General features: G+C 50.2%; 1 protein-coding gene and 1 long non-coding RNA gene across 2 annotated transcripts; both read right to left on the minus strand.

Annotated features, from left to right (window-relative positions):
* Window positions 1-4,295: 4,295 nt before the first annotated feature.
* On the minus strand, window positions 4,296-15,725 carry LOC115189794 (cyclin-D-binding Myb-like transcription factor 1). Its single transcript, XM_029748311.1, has 14 exons — window positions 15,717-15,725; window positions 13,199-13,284; window positions 12,556-12,655; window positions 12,373-12,449; window positions 11,821-11,978; window positions 10,608-10,640; window positions 10,419-10,528; window positions 8,916-9,144; window positions 8,252-8,403; window positions 7,059-7,223; window positions 6,818-6,897; window positions 6,564-6,722; window positions 5,132-5,432; window positions 4,296-4,590 (listed from the first exon to the last, which is right to left on the minus strand). Coding segments are annotated over exons 1-14 (1,707 nt in total). The 5' UTR covers window positions 15,718-15,725; the 3' UTR covers window positions 4,296-4,534.
* LOC115189795 (uncharacterized) lies at window positions 9,146-10,412 on the minus strand. The gene is made up of 2 exons (XR_003876999.1): window positions 9,668-10,412; window positions 9,146-9,417 (listed from the first exon to the last, which is right to left on the minus strand). It is a non-coding gene; the product is annotated as an uncharacterized LOC115189795 (long non-coding RNA).
* Window positions 15,726-18,093: the final 2,368 nt, after the last annotated feature.

Raw genomic sequence — 18,093 nt, forward strand, 5'->3', positions numbered from 1 at the left:
TACTCATTGTGACCAGATTTCCTGATCCATCCTTGTGTGCAAATTATGACAGATTATTTATTTTACTTCGGCTGCGTTTAGTCAGCCTAATTCTGATGTTTCACCCTGTTATTGGCAAAAGAGTTGCTCTGATTGGTTAAAAGATGAGAATTGTGCTGCCTGTGCGTCTGCCTACCTCCAGAGGTGATCAGGAAGACCATCAGATTACAGTAGCTACGCTTCCAGTAACTTGTCCAGTGATCTGACCATCAGATTACAGTAGCTACGCTTCCATTAACTTGTCCAGTGATCTGACCATCAGTAGCTACGCTTCCATTAACTTGTCCAGTGATCTGACCATCAGTAGCTACGCTTCCATTAACTTGTCCAGTGATCAGATCATCAGTAGCTACGCTTCCATTAACTTGTCCAGTGATCTGATCATCAGATTACAGTAGCTACGCTTCCATTAACTTGTCCAGTGATCTGACCATCAGATTACAGTAGCTGCGCATGTAACTTGCAACAGAGATTTAAAGTTAGAGGTCATATCAGGAAATTAGTCAAATTAAATATATTCATTAGGCCCTAATCTATGGAGGTCACATGACTGGGAATACAGATATGCATCGGTTGGTCACAGGTACCTTTAAAAAGAACAGGTAGGGGTGTGGATCAGGAAACCAGTCAGTATCTGGTGTCTCCACCATTTACCTCAAGCAGCGCGACACATCTCCTTCACATAGAGCTGATCAGGCTGTTGATTGGGGAATGTTGTCCCACTCCTCTTCAATGGCTGTGAGAAGTTACTGGATATTGGTGGGAACTGGAACACGCCGTTGTACATGTCGATCCAGAGCACCCTAAACATGCTCAATAGGTGACATGTCTGGTGAGTATGCAGGCCATGGAAGAACTGGGAGATTTTCAATTTCCAGGAAATGTGTACAGATCCTAGCAACATGGGGCTGTGCATTATCATGCTGAAACATGAGGTGATGGAGACTGATGAATGGCACCACAATGGGCCTCAGGATCTCCCCACGGTATCTCTGTTCATTCACCATGGGGCCCATACCATAACCCCACCGCCACCATGGGGCCCATACCATAACCCCACCTCCACCATGGGGCCCATACCATAACCCCACACCTCCACCATGGGGCCCATACCATAACCCCACCTCCACCATGGGGCCCATACCATAACCACACCTCCACCATGGGGCCCTCTGTTCACAACGTTGACATCAGCAAACCACCCGACACCTGCGGTTCTGAGGCCGGTTGGATGTACTGCCAAATTCTCTAAAATGACATTGGAGGCTTATGGTAGAGAAATTAACATTACATTTTCTGGCAACAGCTTTGGTGGACATTTTTGCCGCCAGCATGCCAATTGTACGCTTCCTCAACTTGAGACCTCTGTGGCATTGAGTTGTGACAAAACTGCACACTCTAGAGTTGCCTTTTATTGTCCCCAGCACAAGGTGCACCCGTGTAGTGGTCATGCTGTTTAATCAGCTTCATGATATGCCACACCTGTCAGGTGGATGGATTTTCTTTAAAAAATATATTATTAACCCATTCACCACCCCCCTCTTCAGAGGACAAATACATGGTGTTTTTACAGCTTTTCTGCTACATTTTACACACATTTAGCGTACATGGTACTTTTATATAAAGCATTTACATAATAATTCATTACCAAACATCAACTCCGTAATCCCACCTCTCAGCCCATCCCACCCCTCAGCCCATCCCACCTCTCAGCCCATCCCACCCCTCAGCCCATCCCACCTCTCAGCCCCTCCCACCCCTCAGCCCATCCCACCTCTCAGCCCCTCCCACCCCTCAGCCCATCCCACCCCTCAGCCCATCCCACCCCTCAGCCCCTCTCAGCCCATCCCACCTCTCAGCCCATCCCGCCCCTCAGCCCATCCCACCTCTCAGCCCATCCCACCCCTCAGCCCATCCCACCTCTCAGCCCATCCCACCTCTCAGCCCCTCCCACCCCTCAGCCCATCCCACCTCTCAGCCCATCCCACCCCTCAGCCCATCCCACCTCTCAGCCCCTCCCACCCCTCAGCCCATCCCACCTCTCAGCCCATCCCACCCCTCAGCCCATCCCACCCCTCAGCCCATCCCGCCCCTCAGCCCATCCCGCCTCTCAGCCCATCCCACCCTCAGCCCATCCCACCTCTCAGCCCATCCCACCTCTCAGCCCATCCCACCCCTCAGCCACTCTCAGCCAATCCCGCCCCTCAGCCACTCTTCCCCACCTATCACCATAGACCACCCTTGTTTGGTTTCCATGTTTTCCATAAATGTTTTACCTTTCTAATCGTATATTATCCACAGATTGTGAACTAAAGATGAAAACCTTTCCTACGAGTATTATTATATTATTGACTTGGATCATCTTGCCGAAGGAGAAAGGCTCACTAACAGGGATGTAAAGCTTGTTGTGCGTGTGGAGCATTTCTGGGATCATTTATTTCATCTCATGAAACATGGGATCAACACTTCAGATGTTGCCTTTATATTGTCGTCGGGTGGAATTGGATGGTGAAGCATCCAGAATAGCAAGACGAAGCAGTTCAGGCATTCTGGAAGACCCCCCCCATGGGACATGTCCCCCATGCCATTTCAGAATATGGGACATGTCCCCCCCATGCTATTTCAGAATATGGGACATGTCCCCCATGCCATTTCAGAATATGGGACATGTCCCCCCCATGCTATTTCAGAATATGGGACATGTCCCCCCATCCCTCAGTGGAAGCTGCACCCCATGCTATTTCAGAATATGGGACATGTCCCCCCATCCCTCAGTGGAAGCTGCACCCCATGCTATTTCAGAATATGGGACATGTCCCCCCCATGCCATTTCAGAATATGGGACATGTCCCCCCATCCCTCAGTGGAAGCTGCACCCCATGCTATTTCAGAATATGGGACATGTCCCCCCATGCCATTTCAGAATATGGGACATGTCCCCCCATGCTATTTCAGAATATGGGACATGTCCCCCCATGCTATTTCAGAATATGGGACATGTCCACCCCATGCTATTTCAGAATATGGGACATGTCCCCATCCCCCAGTGGAAGCTGCACCCCATGCTATTTCAGAATATGGGACATGTCCACCCCATGCTATTTCAGAATATGGGACATGTCCACCCCATGCTATTACAGAATATGGGACATGTCCCCCCCATGCTATTTCAGAATATGGGACATGTCCACCCCATGCTATTTCAGAATATGGGACATGTCCACCCCATGCTATTACAGAATATGGGACATGTCCACCCCATGCTATTACAGAATATGGGACATGTCCACCCCATGCTATTTCAGAATATGGGACATGTCCCCCAGTGGAAGCTGGACACCATGCTATTTCAGAATATGGGACATGTCCCCCCCATGCTATTTCAGAATATGGGACATGTCCACCCCATGCTATTACAGAATATGGGACATGTCCACCCCATGCTATTTCAGAATATGGGACATGTCCCCCAGTGGAAGCTGGACACCATGCTATTTCAGAATATGGGACATGTCCCCCCCATGCTATTTCAGAATATGGGACATGTCCACCCCATGCTATTTCAGAATATGGGACACATTAAATCAGAATGTGGACAAGATCAGGACAAAGGAGCAGGTATAACCGGGGATAAAGTGTCGGACGATCGACAGACGGTGCTAAAACACACCAGAGTAACAACTGTGGGAGTTTTTAATTACACATAAATAAAGTAAATGCAGATATAATTCACAGTGTCAGATGAATGAGAATCTGTCCTGTTCTTCGTGTGGTCAGCAGGCCGACGGTTACAACAGAAAACACCGGGACCTAGAAACTGTAAGGTGCTGTTCTGAGGCAGAGCTACCAGAGAATCTACCACACTGAGTGGACAAAACATTAAGAACACCTGCTCTATCCATGACAGACTGACCAGGTGAATCCAGGTGAAAGATTATGATCCCTTATTGATGTCACTTGTTAAATCCACTTCAATCAGAGTAGATGAAGGAGAGGAGACGGGTTAAAGAAGGATTTTGAAGCTTTCAGACATTTGAGACGTGGAGTTGCAACTCAATATTAGGAAGAGCTTAGTCCAGTCAGTGTGGCTCTGGCTGCAGGCTTTATGAAGTACATAGAACGGACAGTTTGGAAAGACCGTTCTGCAACACACACCCTCTCTCTCACACACACCCTCTCTCACACACACACACCCTCTCACACACACACACCCTCTCACACACACACACCCTCTCTCTCACACACACACACACACACACACACACACCCTCTCACACACACCCTCTCTCACACACACCCTCTCACACACACACACCCTCTCACACACACACACCCTCACGGTCAGGCCGGCCCCCACAGGAGCCCATGATGATGTCATAGTCTCACCTCTGACCAAAGAGAACATTTAAAGGGGAGGGGCTTAATGGCCAACTCAGCCAATCAGAAATAATGTCCAAAATGATGACATGTCCACTCTGCTGTTTGATTGGCTCCATCAGTGATGATGTTTTCCAGCTAAGTCAGAACCATCCTGGTTCTCTAGGATCAGATCTGAAGGAGAGAAGAAGAGGAGGATGAGAGAGAGAGGAGGAGGATGAGAGAGAAGAGGAGGAGGATGAGAGAGAAGAGGAGGAGGATGAGAGAGAAGAGGAGGAGGATGAGAGAGGAGGAGGATGAGAGAGAGAGGAGGATGAGAGGAGGATGAGAGAGAGAGGAGGAGGATGAGAGAGAGAGAGAGAGAGGAGGAGGATGAGAGAGAGGAGGATGAGAGAGAAGAGGAGGAGGATGAGAGAGGAGGAGGATGAGAGAGAAGAGGAGGATGAGAGAGAAGAGGAGGATGAGAGAGAGGAGGAGGATGAGAGAGGAGGAGGAGGATGAGAGAGGAGGAGGAGGATGAGAGAGGAGGAGGATGAGAGAGAGGAGGATGAGAGAGAAGAGGAGGAGGATGAGAGAGAGGAGGATGAGAGAGAAGAGGAGGAGGATGAGAGAGCGAGAGCGAGTGTGTGTGTGTATATATATGTGTGGTGTGTAGGTGTAGGTGTGTGTGTGGTGTGTAGGTGTGTGTGTGTGTACGTGTGTGTGTGGTGTGTACCTGTCAGTGTGCTGCTGACATTTGTAGGAGAAACGATAAGCACCGCCCCCTTCGCTATCCCAGAATCCACCACCTGCTCCTCCTGAGAGGAAGACTCCAGGACCTTGGCAGTAAAACTGTCTGTCATTGGCTCCGGAGTCTCGGTGGCTCCGCCTTCTGAGGAACCAATCAGGAAGTTCTGCTCTGGCTCCTCCCCCTGCATCTCCACAACCAGCTGTGATTGGCAAAGAGGCTCTGGAGAGGTGTGGTCAGAGGTGACCGTCTGAATGATGACGCTGTCGTTGGAACAAAGACCCTCCGTCTGACAAAACAAAATGCTGCACTTAAAGTCAGAAAATAACTAGTTTCTATGGGAGAGAACATAATTTATAACAATATTACTAAGGACTAGTTCACCAGGGGTATATTACTAACTAAGGACTAGTTAACCAGGGGTATATTACTGACTAAGGACTAGTTCACCAGGGGTATATTACTGACTAAGGACTAGTTCACCAGGGGTATATTACTGACTAAGGACTAGTTCACCAGGGGTATATTACTAACTAAGGACTAGTTCACCAGGGGTATATTACTGACTAAGGACTAGTTCACCAGGGGTATATTACTGACTAAGGACTAGTTCACCAGGGGTATATTACTGACTAAGGACTAGTTCACCAGGGGTATATTACTAACTAAGGACTAGTTCACCAGGGGTATATTACTGACTAAGGACTAGTTCACCAGGGGTATATTACTGACTAAGGACTAGTTCACCAGGGGTATATTACTGACTAAGGACTAGTTCACCAGGGGTATATTACTAACTAAGGACTAGTTCACCAGGGGTATATGACTAACTAAGGACTAGTTCACCAGGGGTATATTACTAACTAAGGACTAGTTCACCAGGGGTATATTACTAAGGACTAGTTCACCAGGGGTATATGACTAACTAAGGACTAGTTCACCAGTGAGAGTGATCGTTATTTATAATAATATTACTGAGGGAGTGAACGTTATTTATAATAATCGCTCACAAGTGTTTCTCTAAAAGCTGTCTGGGTTTAAATATCTTCTATTGTACAGAAAGCTTAATCAATTATTCAATTTTTTTTATTATTTTACCTTTATGTAACCAGGCAAGTCAGTTAAGAACAGATTCTTATTTTCAATGACGGCCTCCCGGGGGAACAGGGGGTAAACTGCCTTGTTCAGGGGGCAGAACGACAGATTTGTACTTTGTCAGCTTGGGGATTCGAACTTGCAACCTTTCGGTTACTAGTCCAACGCTCTAACCACTAGGCTACCCTGCCGCCGATTACTTCCTGTTACGTTCCCCAGCAAGAAAAACAAAAATTGTCGCTCAAAACAAGGGAATTAACAAAATGTCACTGACAAGCAAAACGAAACAGGTGGGGTTTTAGGAGGAGTTCTGAAACACACTCACTGAGAGGCTGTGTAGGATAATGTGTTCTGGGGACGAGGGCGAGGAGCTAGCCGTCAGGGTGACGGTGGGATTGCTGGAAAGACTGAGCGGCAGGCTCTGATTGGCTGCTGTCTGAAGGAAGTATGTCCCTGGAGTCCCTGTAGGGTGCAGGTGGAAAGACTACACACACACACGGTGATTGTTGTTGTGATATTAAAAGAGCATTACATGAACATTGTGTCTGTATCTAAAGGTAATATTATGGTCCAACTCACAGGGAGGATCTGTAAGGTCTGCAGAGCAGCAGTGTTGAGGGTGATGGTCTCTGTGTCACTGGTACCAGCACCGTCTGAGGCTGATAGAGATGCCAGTCAGTACACACACACACACACACACACACACACACACACACACACACACACACACACACACACACACACACACAGTCTGAGGCTGATAGAGATGCCAGTCAGTACACACACACACACACACACTCTTCCCCTCCCCTGTACTGACCGAGGTGTGTGATCTGCAGTGGGATCTGCAGCGCTGTGACGGGCCGGGGGGTGGAGCTACAGCACTCCTCCAATCGCGTGACTCGGATCTGCAGGGAAGGGCTACCTGGCCCCGCCCCTAACGGCACCTGATTCTCCATCAACTCCTGAAGACCCTTCAGTAACACTACACACACACACACACACACACACACACACACACACCACACAGACACACCACACACACAGTATTATCTGCAGTAGTAACAATATCACTAGTTTGTTATTGTGTATGATTTAAACATGTTGCTGATACTGGATATGAGAGGTTAGAGGTGAGGAGAGGTAAGGGTCAGGGGTTAGAGGTGAGGAGAGGTAAGGGTCAGGGGTTAGAGGTGAGGAGAGGTAAGGGTCAGGGGTTAGTGGTGAGGAGAGGTTAGGGTCAGGGGTTAGAGGTGAGGAGAGGTAAGGGTCAGGGGTTAGTGGTGAGGAGAGGTTAGGGTCAGGGGTTAGAGGTGAGGAGAGGTAAGGGTCAGGGGTTAGTGGTGAGGAGAGGTTAGGGTCAGGGGTTAGAGGTGAGGAGAGGTTAGGGTCAGGGGTTAGTGGTGAGGAGAGGTTAGGGTCAGGGGTTAGTGGTGAGGAGAGGTTAGGGTCAGGGGTTAGAGGTGAGGAGAGGTAAGGGTCAGGGGTTAGTGGTGAGGAGAGGTTAGGGTCAGGGGTTAGAGGTGAGGAGAGGTAAGGGTCAGGGGTTAGAGGTGAGGAGAGGTAAGGGTCAGGGGTTAGAGGTGAGGAGAGGTAAGGGTCAGGGGTTAGAGGTGAGGGTCAGGGGTTAGAGGTGAGGAGAGGTAAGGGTCAGGGGTTAGAGGAGAGGTAAGGGTCAGGGGTTAGAGGAGAGGTAAGGGTCAGGGGTTAGAGGTGAGGGTCAGGGGTTAGAGGTGAGGGTCAGGGGTTAGAGGTGAGGGTCAGGGGTTAGAGGTGAGGGTCAGGGGTTAGAGGTGAGGGTCAGGGGTTAGAGGTGAGGGTCAGGGGTTAGAGGTGAGGGTCAGGGGTTAAAGGTGAGGGTCAGGGGTTAAAGGTGAGGGTCAGGGGTTAGAGGTGAGGGTCAGGGGTTAAAGGTGAGGGTCAGGGGTTAAAGGTGAGGGTCAGGGGTTAAAGGTGAGGGTCAGGGGTTAGAGGTGAGGGTCAGGGGTTAAAGGTGAGGGTCAGAGGCGTTACCGTGGAAGGGCAGTTCCTTGTGATTGGCTACTTGTCTCTTGATGCTCCACCACTTAGATCTGAGCCACTGAGGAGAGCGAACACTGCTCCACCCCCCTGCTAGCTCCTCCCACTTTAACTCATTCTCATCATCCACATCCAACTCCACTATCCTGCACACACACACACACACACACACACACACACACACACACACACACACACACACACAGTAAGCCAGAAGAAGTAAACACCAGATGTAGGTACTTTCATCAATAAAGCTGGTTTGAATTCTACATTCGAATACTGTAATTACCCACCCAGACCCCCACTACCCAGACCCCCACCACCCAGACCCCCCCCACCCAGACCCCCCACCACCCAGACCCCCCCACCACCCAGACCCCCCACCACCCAGACCCCCACCACCCAGACCCCCCAACACCCAGACCCCCACCACCCAGACCCCCACTACCCAGACCCCCCCCACCCAGACCCCCCCACCCAGACCCCCCAACACCCAGACCCCCACCACCCAGACCCCCACCCAGACCCCCACCACCCAGACCCCCACCACCCAGACCCTCACCCCCCCACCACCCACCCAGACCCCACTACCCAGACCCAGACCCCCACCCCCCAGACCCCCACCCCCCAGACCCACCCCATCCAGACCCCTCCCTACCTGTGTACTAAGCTGAGATCCTGGTCTTTGGTCCACTCCGTCCCTCCACTCTGTTTCCAGTTGAGGTAGTTGAGCCATTTAGAGCGACACTGTTTCTCCGACCGCGTTCCCACCAGATCAGCTACAGCCGCCCAGGACACCCCCCCCGTCACCGCACGGCCTGGACACACACCCGCCAGCGCATACACACTGTCCGATAGACGCCTCTCCTCTTCCTCACTCCACTTCCCTACACACACAGACAACTGTAAGTCCCGCTTCCTAAAGCATGAACCCTCCAGGACAAATATCTGACCTGCTTCCTAAAGCATAAACCCTCCAGGAGAATAATCTGACCTGCATCCTAAAGCATAAACCCTCCAGGATAAAGTATCTGACCTGCTTCCTAAAGCATAAACCCTCCAGGAGAATAATCTGACCTGCTTCCTAAAGCATAAACCCTCCAGGATAAAGTATCTGACCTGCTTCCTAAAGCATAAACCCTCCAGGAGAATAATCTGACCTGCTTCCTAAAGCATAAACCCTCCAGGATAAAGGTTCTGACCTGCTTCCTAAAGCATAAACCCTCCAGGATAAAGGTTCTGACCTGCTTCCTAAAGCATAAACCCTCCAGGATAATGTGTCTGACCTGCTTCCTAAAGCATAAACCCTCCAGGAGAATAATCCGACCTGCTTCCTAAAGCATAAACCCTCCAGGATAAAGTATCTGACCTGCTTCCTAAAGCATAAACCCTCCAGGAGAATAATCTGACCTGCTTCCTAAAGCCTAAACCCTCCAGGATAAAGTGTCTGACCTGCTTCCTAAAGCATAAACCCTCCAGGACAAATATCTGACTTGCTTCCTAAAGCATAAACCCTCCAGGATAAAGTATCTGACCTGCTTCCTAAAGCATAAACCCTCCAGGAGAATAATCTGACCTGCTTCCTAAAACCTAAACCCTCCAGGATAAAGTGTCTGACCTGCTTCCTAAAGCATAAACCCTCCAGGACAAATATCTGACTTGCTTCCTAAAGCATAAACCCTCCAGGATAAAGTATCTGACCTGCTTCCTAAAGCATAAACCCTCCAGGACAAAGTATCTGACCTGCTTCCTAAAGCATAAACCCTCCAGGAGTATAATCTGACCTGCTTCCTAAAGCCTAAACCCTCCAGGATAAAGTGTCTGACCTGCTTCCTAAAGCATAAACCCTCCAGGATAAAGTGTCTGACCTGCTTCCTAAAGCATAAACCCTCCAGGATAAAGTGTCTGACCTGCTTCCTAAAGCATAAACCCTCCAGGATAAAGTGTCTGACCTGCTTCCTAAAGCATAAACCCTCCAGGACAAATATCTGACTTGCTTCCTAAAGCATAAACCCTCCAGGATAAAGTGTCTGACCTGCTTCCTAAAGCATAAACCCTCCAGGATAAAGTGTCTGACCTGCTTCCTAAAGCATAAACCCTCCAGGATAAAGTGTCTGACCTGCTTCCTAAAGCATAAACCCTCCAGGATAAAGTATCTGACCTGTGTTGCAGGTGTCCTTCATTAGTCGGCAGCGGTCTTTAACAGACGAGGCGCTGCGACCCAGAGCGGCTCCTATGGTGGCCCAGTCGTTACCATGCTTCTGTCTCAGCCTGAACACAAACACATCCTCAGACTGCAGCACATGTTGACTGGAGACGCATTTAGAGGAGGAAGTGATGTCATACTCACTCTTTCAGCTTGTTGATCTCCTCAGGAGAGTACCTTCACAATAACAACAACAACATCAGATCACACACACCAACACACTAAAACTCTGGGGGGGCTATGATGATGTGGTGAGGGGGGGCTATGATGATGATGTGGTGGGGGGGGAGGGGCTATGATGATGATGATGTGGGGGGAGGGGCTATGATGATGTGGTAGGGAGGGGCTATGATGATGTGGGGTGGAGGGGCTATGATGATGATGTGGTGGGGAGGGGCTATGATGATGTGGGGGGGCTATGATAATGTGGGGGGAGGGGCTATGATGATGATGATGTGGGGGGGGCTATGATGATGATGATGATGTGGGGGGAGGGGCTATGATGATGTGGGGGGAGGGGCTATGATAATGTGGTGAGGAGGGGCTATGATAATGTGGTGGGGAGGGGCTATGATGATGTGGGGGGGAGGGGTTATGATGATGTGGGGGGGGAGGGGTTGATGATGATGTGGGGGGAGGGGTTATGATGCTGTGGGGGGGAGGGGTTATGATGCTGTGGGGGGGAGGGGCTATGATGATGTGGTGGGGAGGGGTTATGATGATGTGGGGGGAGGGGCTATGATGATGTGGGGGGAGGGGTTATGATGATGATGTGGGAGGTGCTATGATGATGATGTGGGAGGTGCTATGATGATGTGGTGGGGAGGGGTTATGATGATGATGTGGGAGGGGCTATGATGCTGTGGGGGGAGGGGTTATGATGATGTGGGGGGAGGGGCTATGATGTGGGGGGAGGGGCTATGATGATGATGTGGGGGGGAGGGGCTATGATGTGGGGGGAGGGGCTATGATGATGTGGGGGGGAGGGGTTATGATGATGTGGGGGGGAGGGGTTATGATGATGTGGGGGGGGAGGGGTTATGATGATGTGGGGGGGAGGGGTTATGATGATGTGGGGGGAGGGGTTATGATGATGTGGGGGGAGGGGCTATGATGATGTGGGGGGGAGGGGCTATGATGATGTGGGGGGAGGGGCTATGGTGATGTGGGGGGAGGGGCGATGATGATGTGGGGGGAGGGGCTATGATGATGTGGGGGGGGCTATGATGATGTGGGAGGGGCTATGATGATGTGGGGGGAGGGGCTATGATGATGTGGGGGGAGGGGCTATGATGATGTGGGGGGGCTATGATGATGTGGGAGGGGCCATGATGATGTGGGAGGGGTGAGTACTGACTTGCCCACATGGTTGCGGTTATCGTACATGCGGAGGACTCGTCGGTAGACGGCGAACAGCGGGCGGTTCAGACCCCAGGCCACGCTGCGGTAGAAATCCTTACGCTCCTCCTTAGACATCTCAAAGATGATCTCAGCTGGGTCCTCCATTCCCCGACCCTGCACAGACACACGGCTAGGACAGACTCCCGGACACCTGCTGGGAACTCACCGTGAGGGTGGGTGTGGTGTGTGTGTGTGCGTGTGTGTATGTGTGTGTGTGTGTGTACCTGTTTGAGAGGTGTGTGTGTGTGTGTGTGTGTATGTGCGTGTGTACCTGTTTGAGAGGTGTGTGTGTGTGTGTGTGTGTGTGTGTGTGTACCTGTTTGAGAGGTGTGTGTGTGTGTGTGTGTGTGTGTGTGTGTGTGTGTGTGTGTACCTGTTTGAGAGGTGTGTGTGTGTGTGTGTGTGTACCTGTTTGAGAGGGTGTGTGTGTGTGTGTGTGTGTGTGTGTGTGTGTGTGTGTGTGTGTGTGTGTGTGTGTGTGTGTGTGTGTGTGTGTGTGTGTGTGTACCTTCACATATTGTTGGATGTTGCTCATCAGGAGGTCGATCTCCTCTTTAGACCACATGCCTTGTTTCCACTTATGACCTGCAGACAAACAACCAATCACAGCCTCTGTTAGCACACTGACCAATCACAGCCTGCGTAAACCCACTGACCAACCATAAATATATGTAGCGAGCTCAATGTGCACCTTTGTTAACCAGAGTGTCTTTATCCTCCTTGGTGGTGAACCAGGCCTGGCTGACAGGAGATATCTCTTCACTGTTCTGAGGATCCTCACTCTGCAAGATCTACACACAGACACACACCCACACACACGCACAGAGAGACAGACACACACACAAAGTGTAAAGAAAAATGAAGAGGAGAGGAGAGAATGAGAGGAGGAGAGGAGAGGAGAGAGAATGAAAGGAGGAGAGAGGAGAGAGAGAGAGGAGGAGAGGAGAGAGAGAGGAGGAGAGGAGAGAATGAGAGGAGGAGAGGAGAGAGAGAGAGGAGAGAGGAGGAGAGGAGAGAGAGAGGAGGAGAGGAGAGAGAGAGGAGGAGAGGAGAGAGGAGGAAAGGAGAGAGAGAGAGGAGGAAAGGAGAGAGAGAGGAGGAGAGGAGAGAGAGAGAGGAGGAGAGGAGAGAGAGAGGAGGAGAGGAGAGAGAGAGAGGAGGAGAGAGAGAGGAGGAGAGGAGAGAATGAGAGGAGGAGAGGAGAGAGAGTGAGAGGAGGAGAGGAGAGGAGAGAGAGGAGGAGAGAATGAGAGAATGAGAGGAGGAGAGGAGAGAATGAGAGGAGAGGAGGAGAGGAGAGAGGGTGAGAGGTCGTGGAAGGGTTTGTTAGGTACCTGTATCTGGGCCTCCCCCTCTTCTGTAATGTCACTGTCGGCGGTGGCGGTCATAGTCACCTCGAAGCTCTCATCTCCCTCTGACACTGAAGAGACACACACAAAGGTACAGACACACCTATACAATGTGATATTGTTGTATGGTTGTATTAAACATGTTGTATTGTAGACATGTAGTGGTGTAATAATGTTATGTACTGTTTTATATTTAGTTTTATATGTAATGTAAGTGCTTTAATATGTTTGGACACCAGGAAGAGTAGCTGCTGCCTTGGCAGGAACTAATGTGGATCCATAATAAACCCCAGGAAGAGTAGCTGCTGCCTTGGCAGGAACTAATGGGGATCCATAATAAACCCCAGGAAGAGTAGCTGCTGCCTTGGCAGGAACTAATGGGGATCCATAATAAACCCCAGGAAGAGTAGCTGCTGCCTTGGCAGGAACTAATGGGGATCCATAATAAACCCCAGGAAGAGTAGCTGCTGCCTTGGCAGGAACTAATGGGGATCCATAATAAACCCCAGGAAGAGTAGCTGCTGCCTTGGCAGGAACTAATGGGGATCCATAATAAACCCCAGGAAGAGTAGCTGCTGCCTTGGCAGGAACAAATGGGGATCCATAATAAACCCCAGGAAGAGTAGCTGCTGCCTTGGCAGGAACTAATGGGGATCCATAATAAACCCCAGGAAGAGTAGCTGCTGCCTTGGCAGGAACTAATGGGGATCCATAATAAACCCCCAGGAAGAGTAGCTGCTGCCTTGACAGGAACTAATGGGGATCCATAATAAACCCCAGGAAGAGTAGCTGCTGCCTTGGCAGGAACTAATGGGGATCCATAATAAACCCCAGGAAGAGTAGCTGCTGCCTTGGCAGGAACAAATGGGGATCCATAATAAACCCCAGGAAGAGTAGCTGCTGCCTTGGCAGGAACTAATGGGGATCCATAATAAACCCCAGGAAGAGTAGCTGCTGCCTTGGCAGGAACTAATGGGGATCCATAATAAACCCCAGGAAGAGTAGCTGCTGCCTTGACAGGAACTAATGGGGATCCATAATAAACCCCAGGAAGAGTAGCTGCTGCCTTGGCAGGAACTAATGGGGATCCATAATAAACCCCAGGAAGAGTAGCTGCTGCCTTGGCAGGAACTAATGGGGATCCATAATAAACCCCAGGAAGAGTAGCTGCTGCCTTGGCAGGAACTAATGGGGATCCATAATAAACCCCAGGAAGAGTAGCTGCTGCCTTGGCAGGAACTAATGGGGATCCATAATAAACCCCAGGAAGAGTAGCTGCTGTCTTGACAGGAACTAATGGGGATCCATAATAAACCCCAGGAAGAGTAGCTGCTGTCTTGGCAGGAACTAATGGGGATCCATAATAAACCCCAGGAAGAGTAGCTGCTGCCTTGGCAGGAACTAATGGGGATCCATAATAAACCCCAGGAAGAGTAGCTGCTGCCTTGACAGGAACTAATGGGGATCCATAATAAACCCCAGGAAGAGTAGCTGCCGCCTTGGCAGGAAGTAATGGGGATCCATAATAAACCCCAGGAAGAGTAGCTGCTGCCTTGACAGGAAGTAAAGAGGAAATACAAATACACTGTAAGACATCACACCCTGTCAGCCAACCACAACAGACAGGACAGTGTGTTTCTGTAACTCACTAGGGAGGGGGACCCCGACAGGCAGGACAGTGTGTTTCTGTACCTCACTAGGGAGGGGGACCCCGACAGGCAGGACAGTGTGTTTCTGTACCTCACTAGGGAGGGGGACCCCGACAGGCAGGACAGTGTGTTTCTGTACCTCACAAGGGAGGGGGACCCCGACAGGCAGGACAGTGTGTTTCTGTACCTCACTAGGGAGGGGGACCCCGACAGGCAGGACAGTGTGTTTCTGTAACTCACTAGGGAGGGGGACCCCGACAGGCAGGACAGTGTGTTTCTGTAACTCACTAGGGAGGGGGACCCCGACAGGCAGAACAGTGTGTTTCTGTACCTCACTAGGGAGGGGGACCCCGACAGGACAGTGTGTTTCTGTACCTCACTAGGGAGGGGGACCCCGACAGGCAGGACAGTGTGTTTCTGTACCTCACTAGGGAGGGGGACCCCGACAGGCAGGACAGTGTGTTTCTGTACCTCACTAGGGAGGGGGACCCCGACAGGCAGGACAGTGTGTTTCTGTAACTCACTAGGGAGGGGGACCCCGACAGGCAGGACAGTGTGTTTCTGTAACTCACTAGGGAGGGGGACCCCGACAGGCAGGACAGTGTGTTTCTGTACCTCACTAGGGAGGGGACCCCGACAGGCAGGACAGTGTGTTTCTGTACCTCACTAGGAGGGGGACCCCGACAAGCAGGACAGTTGTGTTTCTGTACCTCACTAGGGAGGGGGACCCCGACAGGCAGGACAGTGTGTTTCTGTACCTCACTAGGGAGGGGGACCCCGACAGGACAGTGTGTTTCTGTAACTCACTAGGGAGGGGGACCCCGACAGGCAGGACAGTGTGTTTCGTAACTCACTAGGGAGGGGGACCCCGACAGGCAGGACAGTGTGTTTCTGTAACTCACTAGGGAGGGGACCACAGAGAAATGAGGGGCGGAGTCTTTCTCTGTCTGTTCCTCATTGGTCAGACACAGTCTCTTCTGGATCGGCTCAGAGTCCTCATCTGCGCGCGCACAACACACACACACACAAAAACACACAACACACACACACACACACACACACACACACACACACACACACACACACACACACACACACACACACACACACACACACACACACACTCATCTGAAAGGAGGCACGTACCTGTCGTTCTGCCCCTGAACAAGGCAGTTAACCCACTGTTCCTAGGCCATTCATCTACACCAGTGCCATGATTACTGTATATATGTGATAACCTTTAGATGCTTGCAATGCGCAATGATGGAAATGGAGCTGTGCTGCTTTAGTTGTCAGGCTGAGAACTGGCTGCACCTGCTGAGAGTCAGGCAGGCTCATGGACGAGATAGCAGAGTGAGAATCCACAGTCTACACATGTTTCTCTCACCTTAGATACTCTGGATCTAATCCAATGTATGATTGACGGTAGGTTGCCCACGCCAACTAGTATAAGGAGTGTTGTCTCCTGTTTCGCCACACAGATCTTTACTATAGACTACTGAGGTATTCTGGATGTGAATCTCTGCAATTGCAATTTATACTAAAGAGTTTTATACCAAGGTTCCTGTGTCATCTGTCTAGAAGACTGGTAGTTGAAGGAAACTTACATCACCCCAAGCAAAAGGACCACCCAACATGTTCCCATGTGGAAAATCATGGGCGCATTCAACACTGAAGCCAACTTTATAGGGGAGTCAAGACTGTCTGACCTACTAACCGCCCTGCATCATAACTAACCAGCCCTGCATCATAACTAACCACCCTGCATCATAACTAACCACCCGCCATCATAACTAACTACCCTGCATCATAACTAACCAGCCCTGCATCATAACTAACCGCCCTGCATCATAACTAACCAGCCCTGCATCATAACTAACTAACCACTTACCATGTGGAAGGTAATGTGTGTGTTACCGTGTGGAGGATAATGTGTGTGTTACGTGTGGAGGACAGTGTAGGATGATGCTGCCGTCGCTGTCCTGGGTGAGAGTGACAGAGTTGACAGATTCCAGGGTCACCGAGTCCTCATCTTCCCCCGTGCTCATACTGAAACACACACACACACACACACTTCAACTCCACTGATGGCATATCTTTCCTGACACGCATGCTATTTATTTATAATAGTTGCTCATTTAGATGGGCAGTACAATCAGGAAATAGGACACAAGGAGGCCCAGGATCTGGATCAGTGAATCTCTCTCAACTGAGTAAAATATAACAAACTGTGTACTGTGAATACCATGTAGCTAGCTGAGCCTGTGAATACCATGTAGCTAGCTGAGCCGGTGAATACCATGTAGCTAGCTGAGCCTGTGAATACCATGTAGCTAGCTGAGCCTGTGAATACCATGTAGCTAGCTGAGCCTGTGAATACCATGTAGCTAGCTGAGCCTATGGATACCATGTAGCTAGCTGAGCCTATGGATACCATGTAGCTAGCTGAGCCTATGGATATCATGTAGCTAGCTGAGCCTATGGATACCATGTAGCTAGCTGAGCCTGTGGATACCATGTAGCTAGCTGAGCCTATGGATACCATGTAGCTAGCTGAGCTGTGGATATCATGTAGGGAAGCTTGTTCAGCCCCAGATCAGTGAATGACAGGAGAAGAGACGAGTGAAGGAAGCCAACTAATAGGAATGAGATGCACCCAGTCGTAGTAGTGGTACTAGCTAGCTGCTAGCTAATGCACTTTGGCTAAAAGACGAATTATTTAACTAGCTTCGTTCGTTCAGTAAGGCTTTTATAGTTACGGCTGTGTCTTAGTCAAAATAGATGCTTTACAACAAAGGCCACCTCAAATAAAATAACTTGGCCATATACACAGGGTACTACGAGGTTATTGAAGTAGATATGTACATACAGGTAGGGGTAAAGTAACTAGGCAACGGGATAGATAAAACAGTAGCAGCAACGTATACATGATTACACAACCAGGCTATTGGCAGTTGGAGGCCCTGTGCTGGTAGTTAACGTTAGCCATAGCACATCATGCTAACTAGCTAGCATGCCCAGCTAAATGAAAGAAGACGAAAAGTCTCCGACGCCATGTTAGAGCAGAGCAGCTTGTGGTGTCTACATTTCAGCGTGTTATTGTGTTGTGTTTATGTTGCAGCCCGTTTCATCATTGGCTCTATCCTTTTACCACATCGAGCCTCAAGCAGAAACTGAATTATACGTTTGATTTTGTTACTTACTTCCTGTTTTTGGTCCGGGCACTTCGGA

This window comes from Salmo trutta, unplaced genomic scaffold, assembly GCF_901001165.1.
Source record: "Salmo trutta unplaced genomic scaffold, fSalTru1.1, whole genome shotgun sequence".
Classification (NCBI taxonomy): Eukaryota; Metazoa; Chordata; class Actinopteri; order Salmoniformes; family Salmonidae; genus Salmo; species Salmo trutta.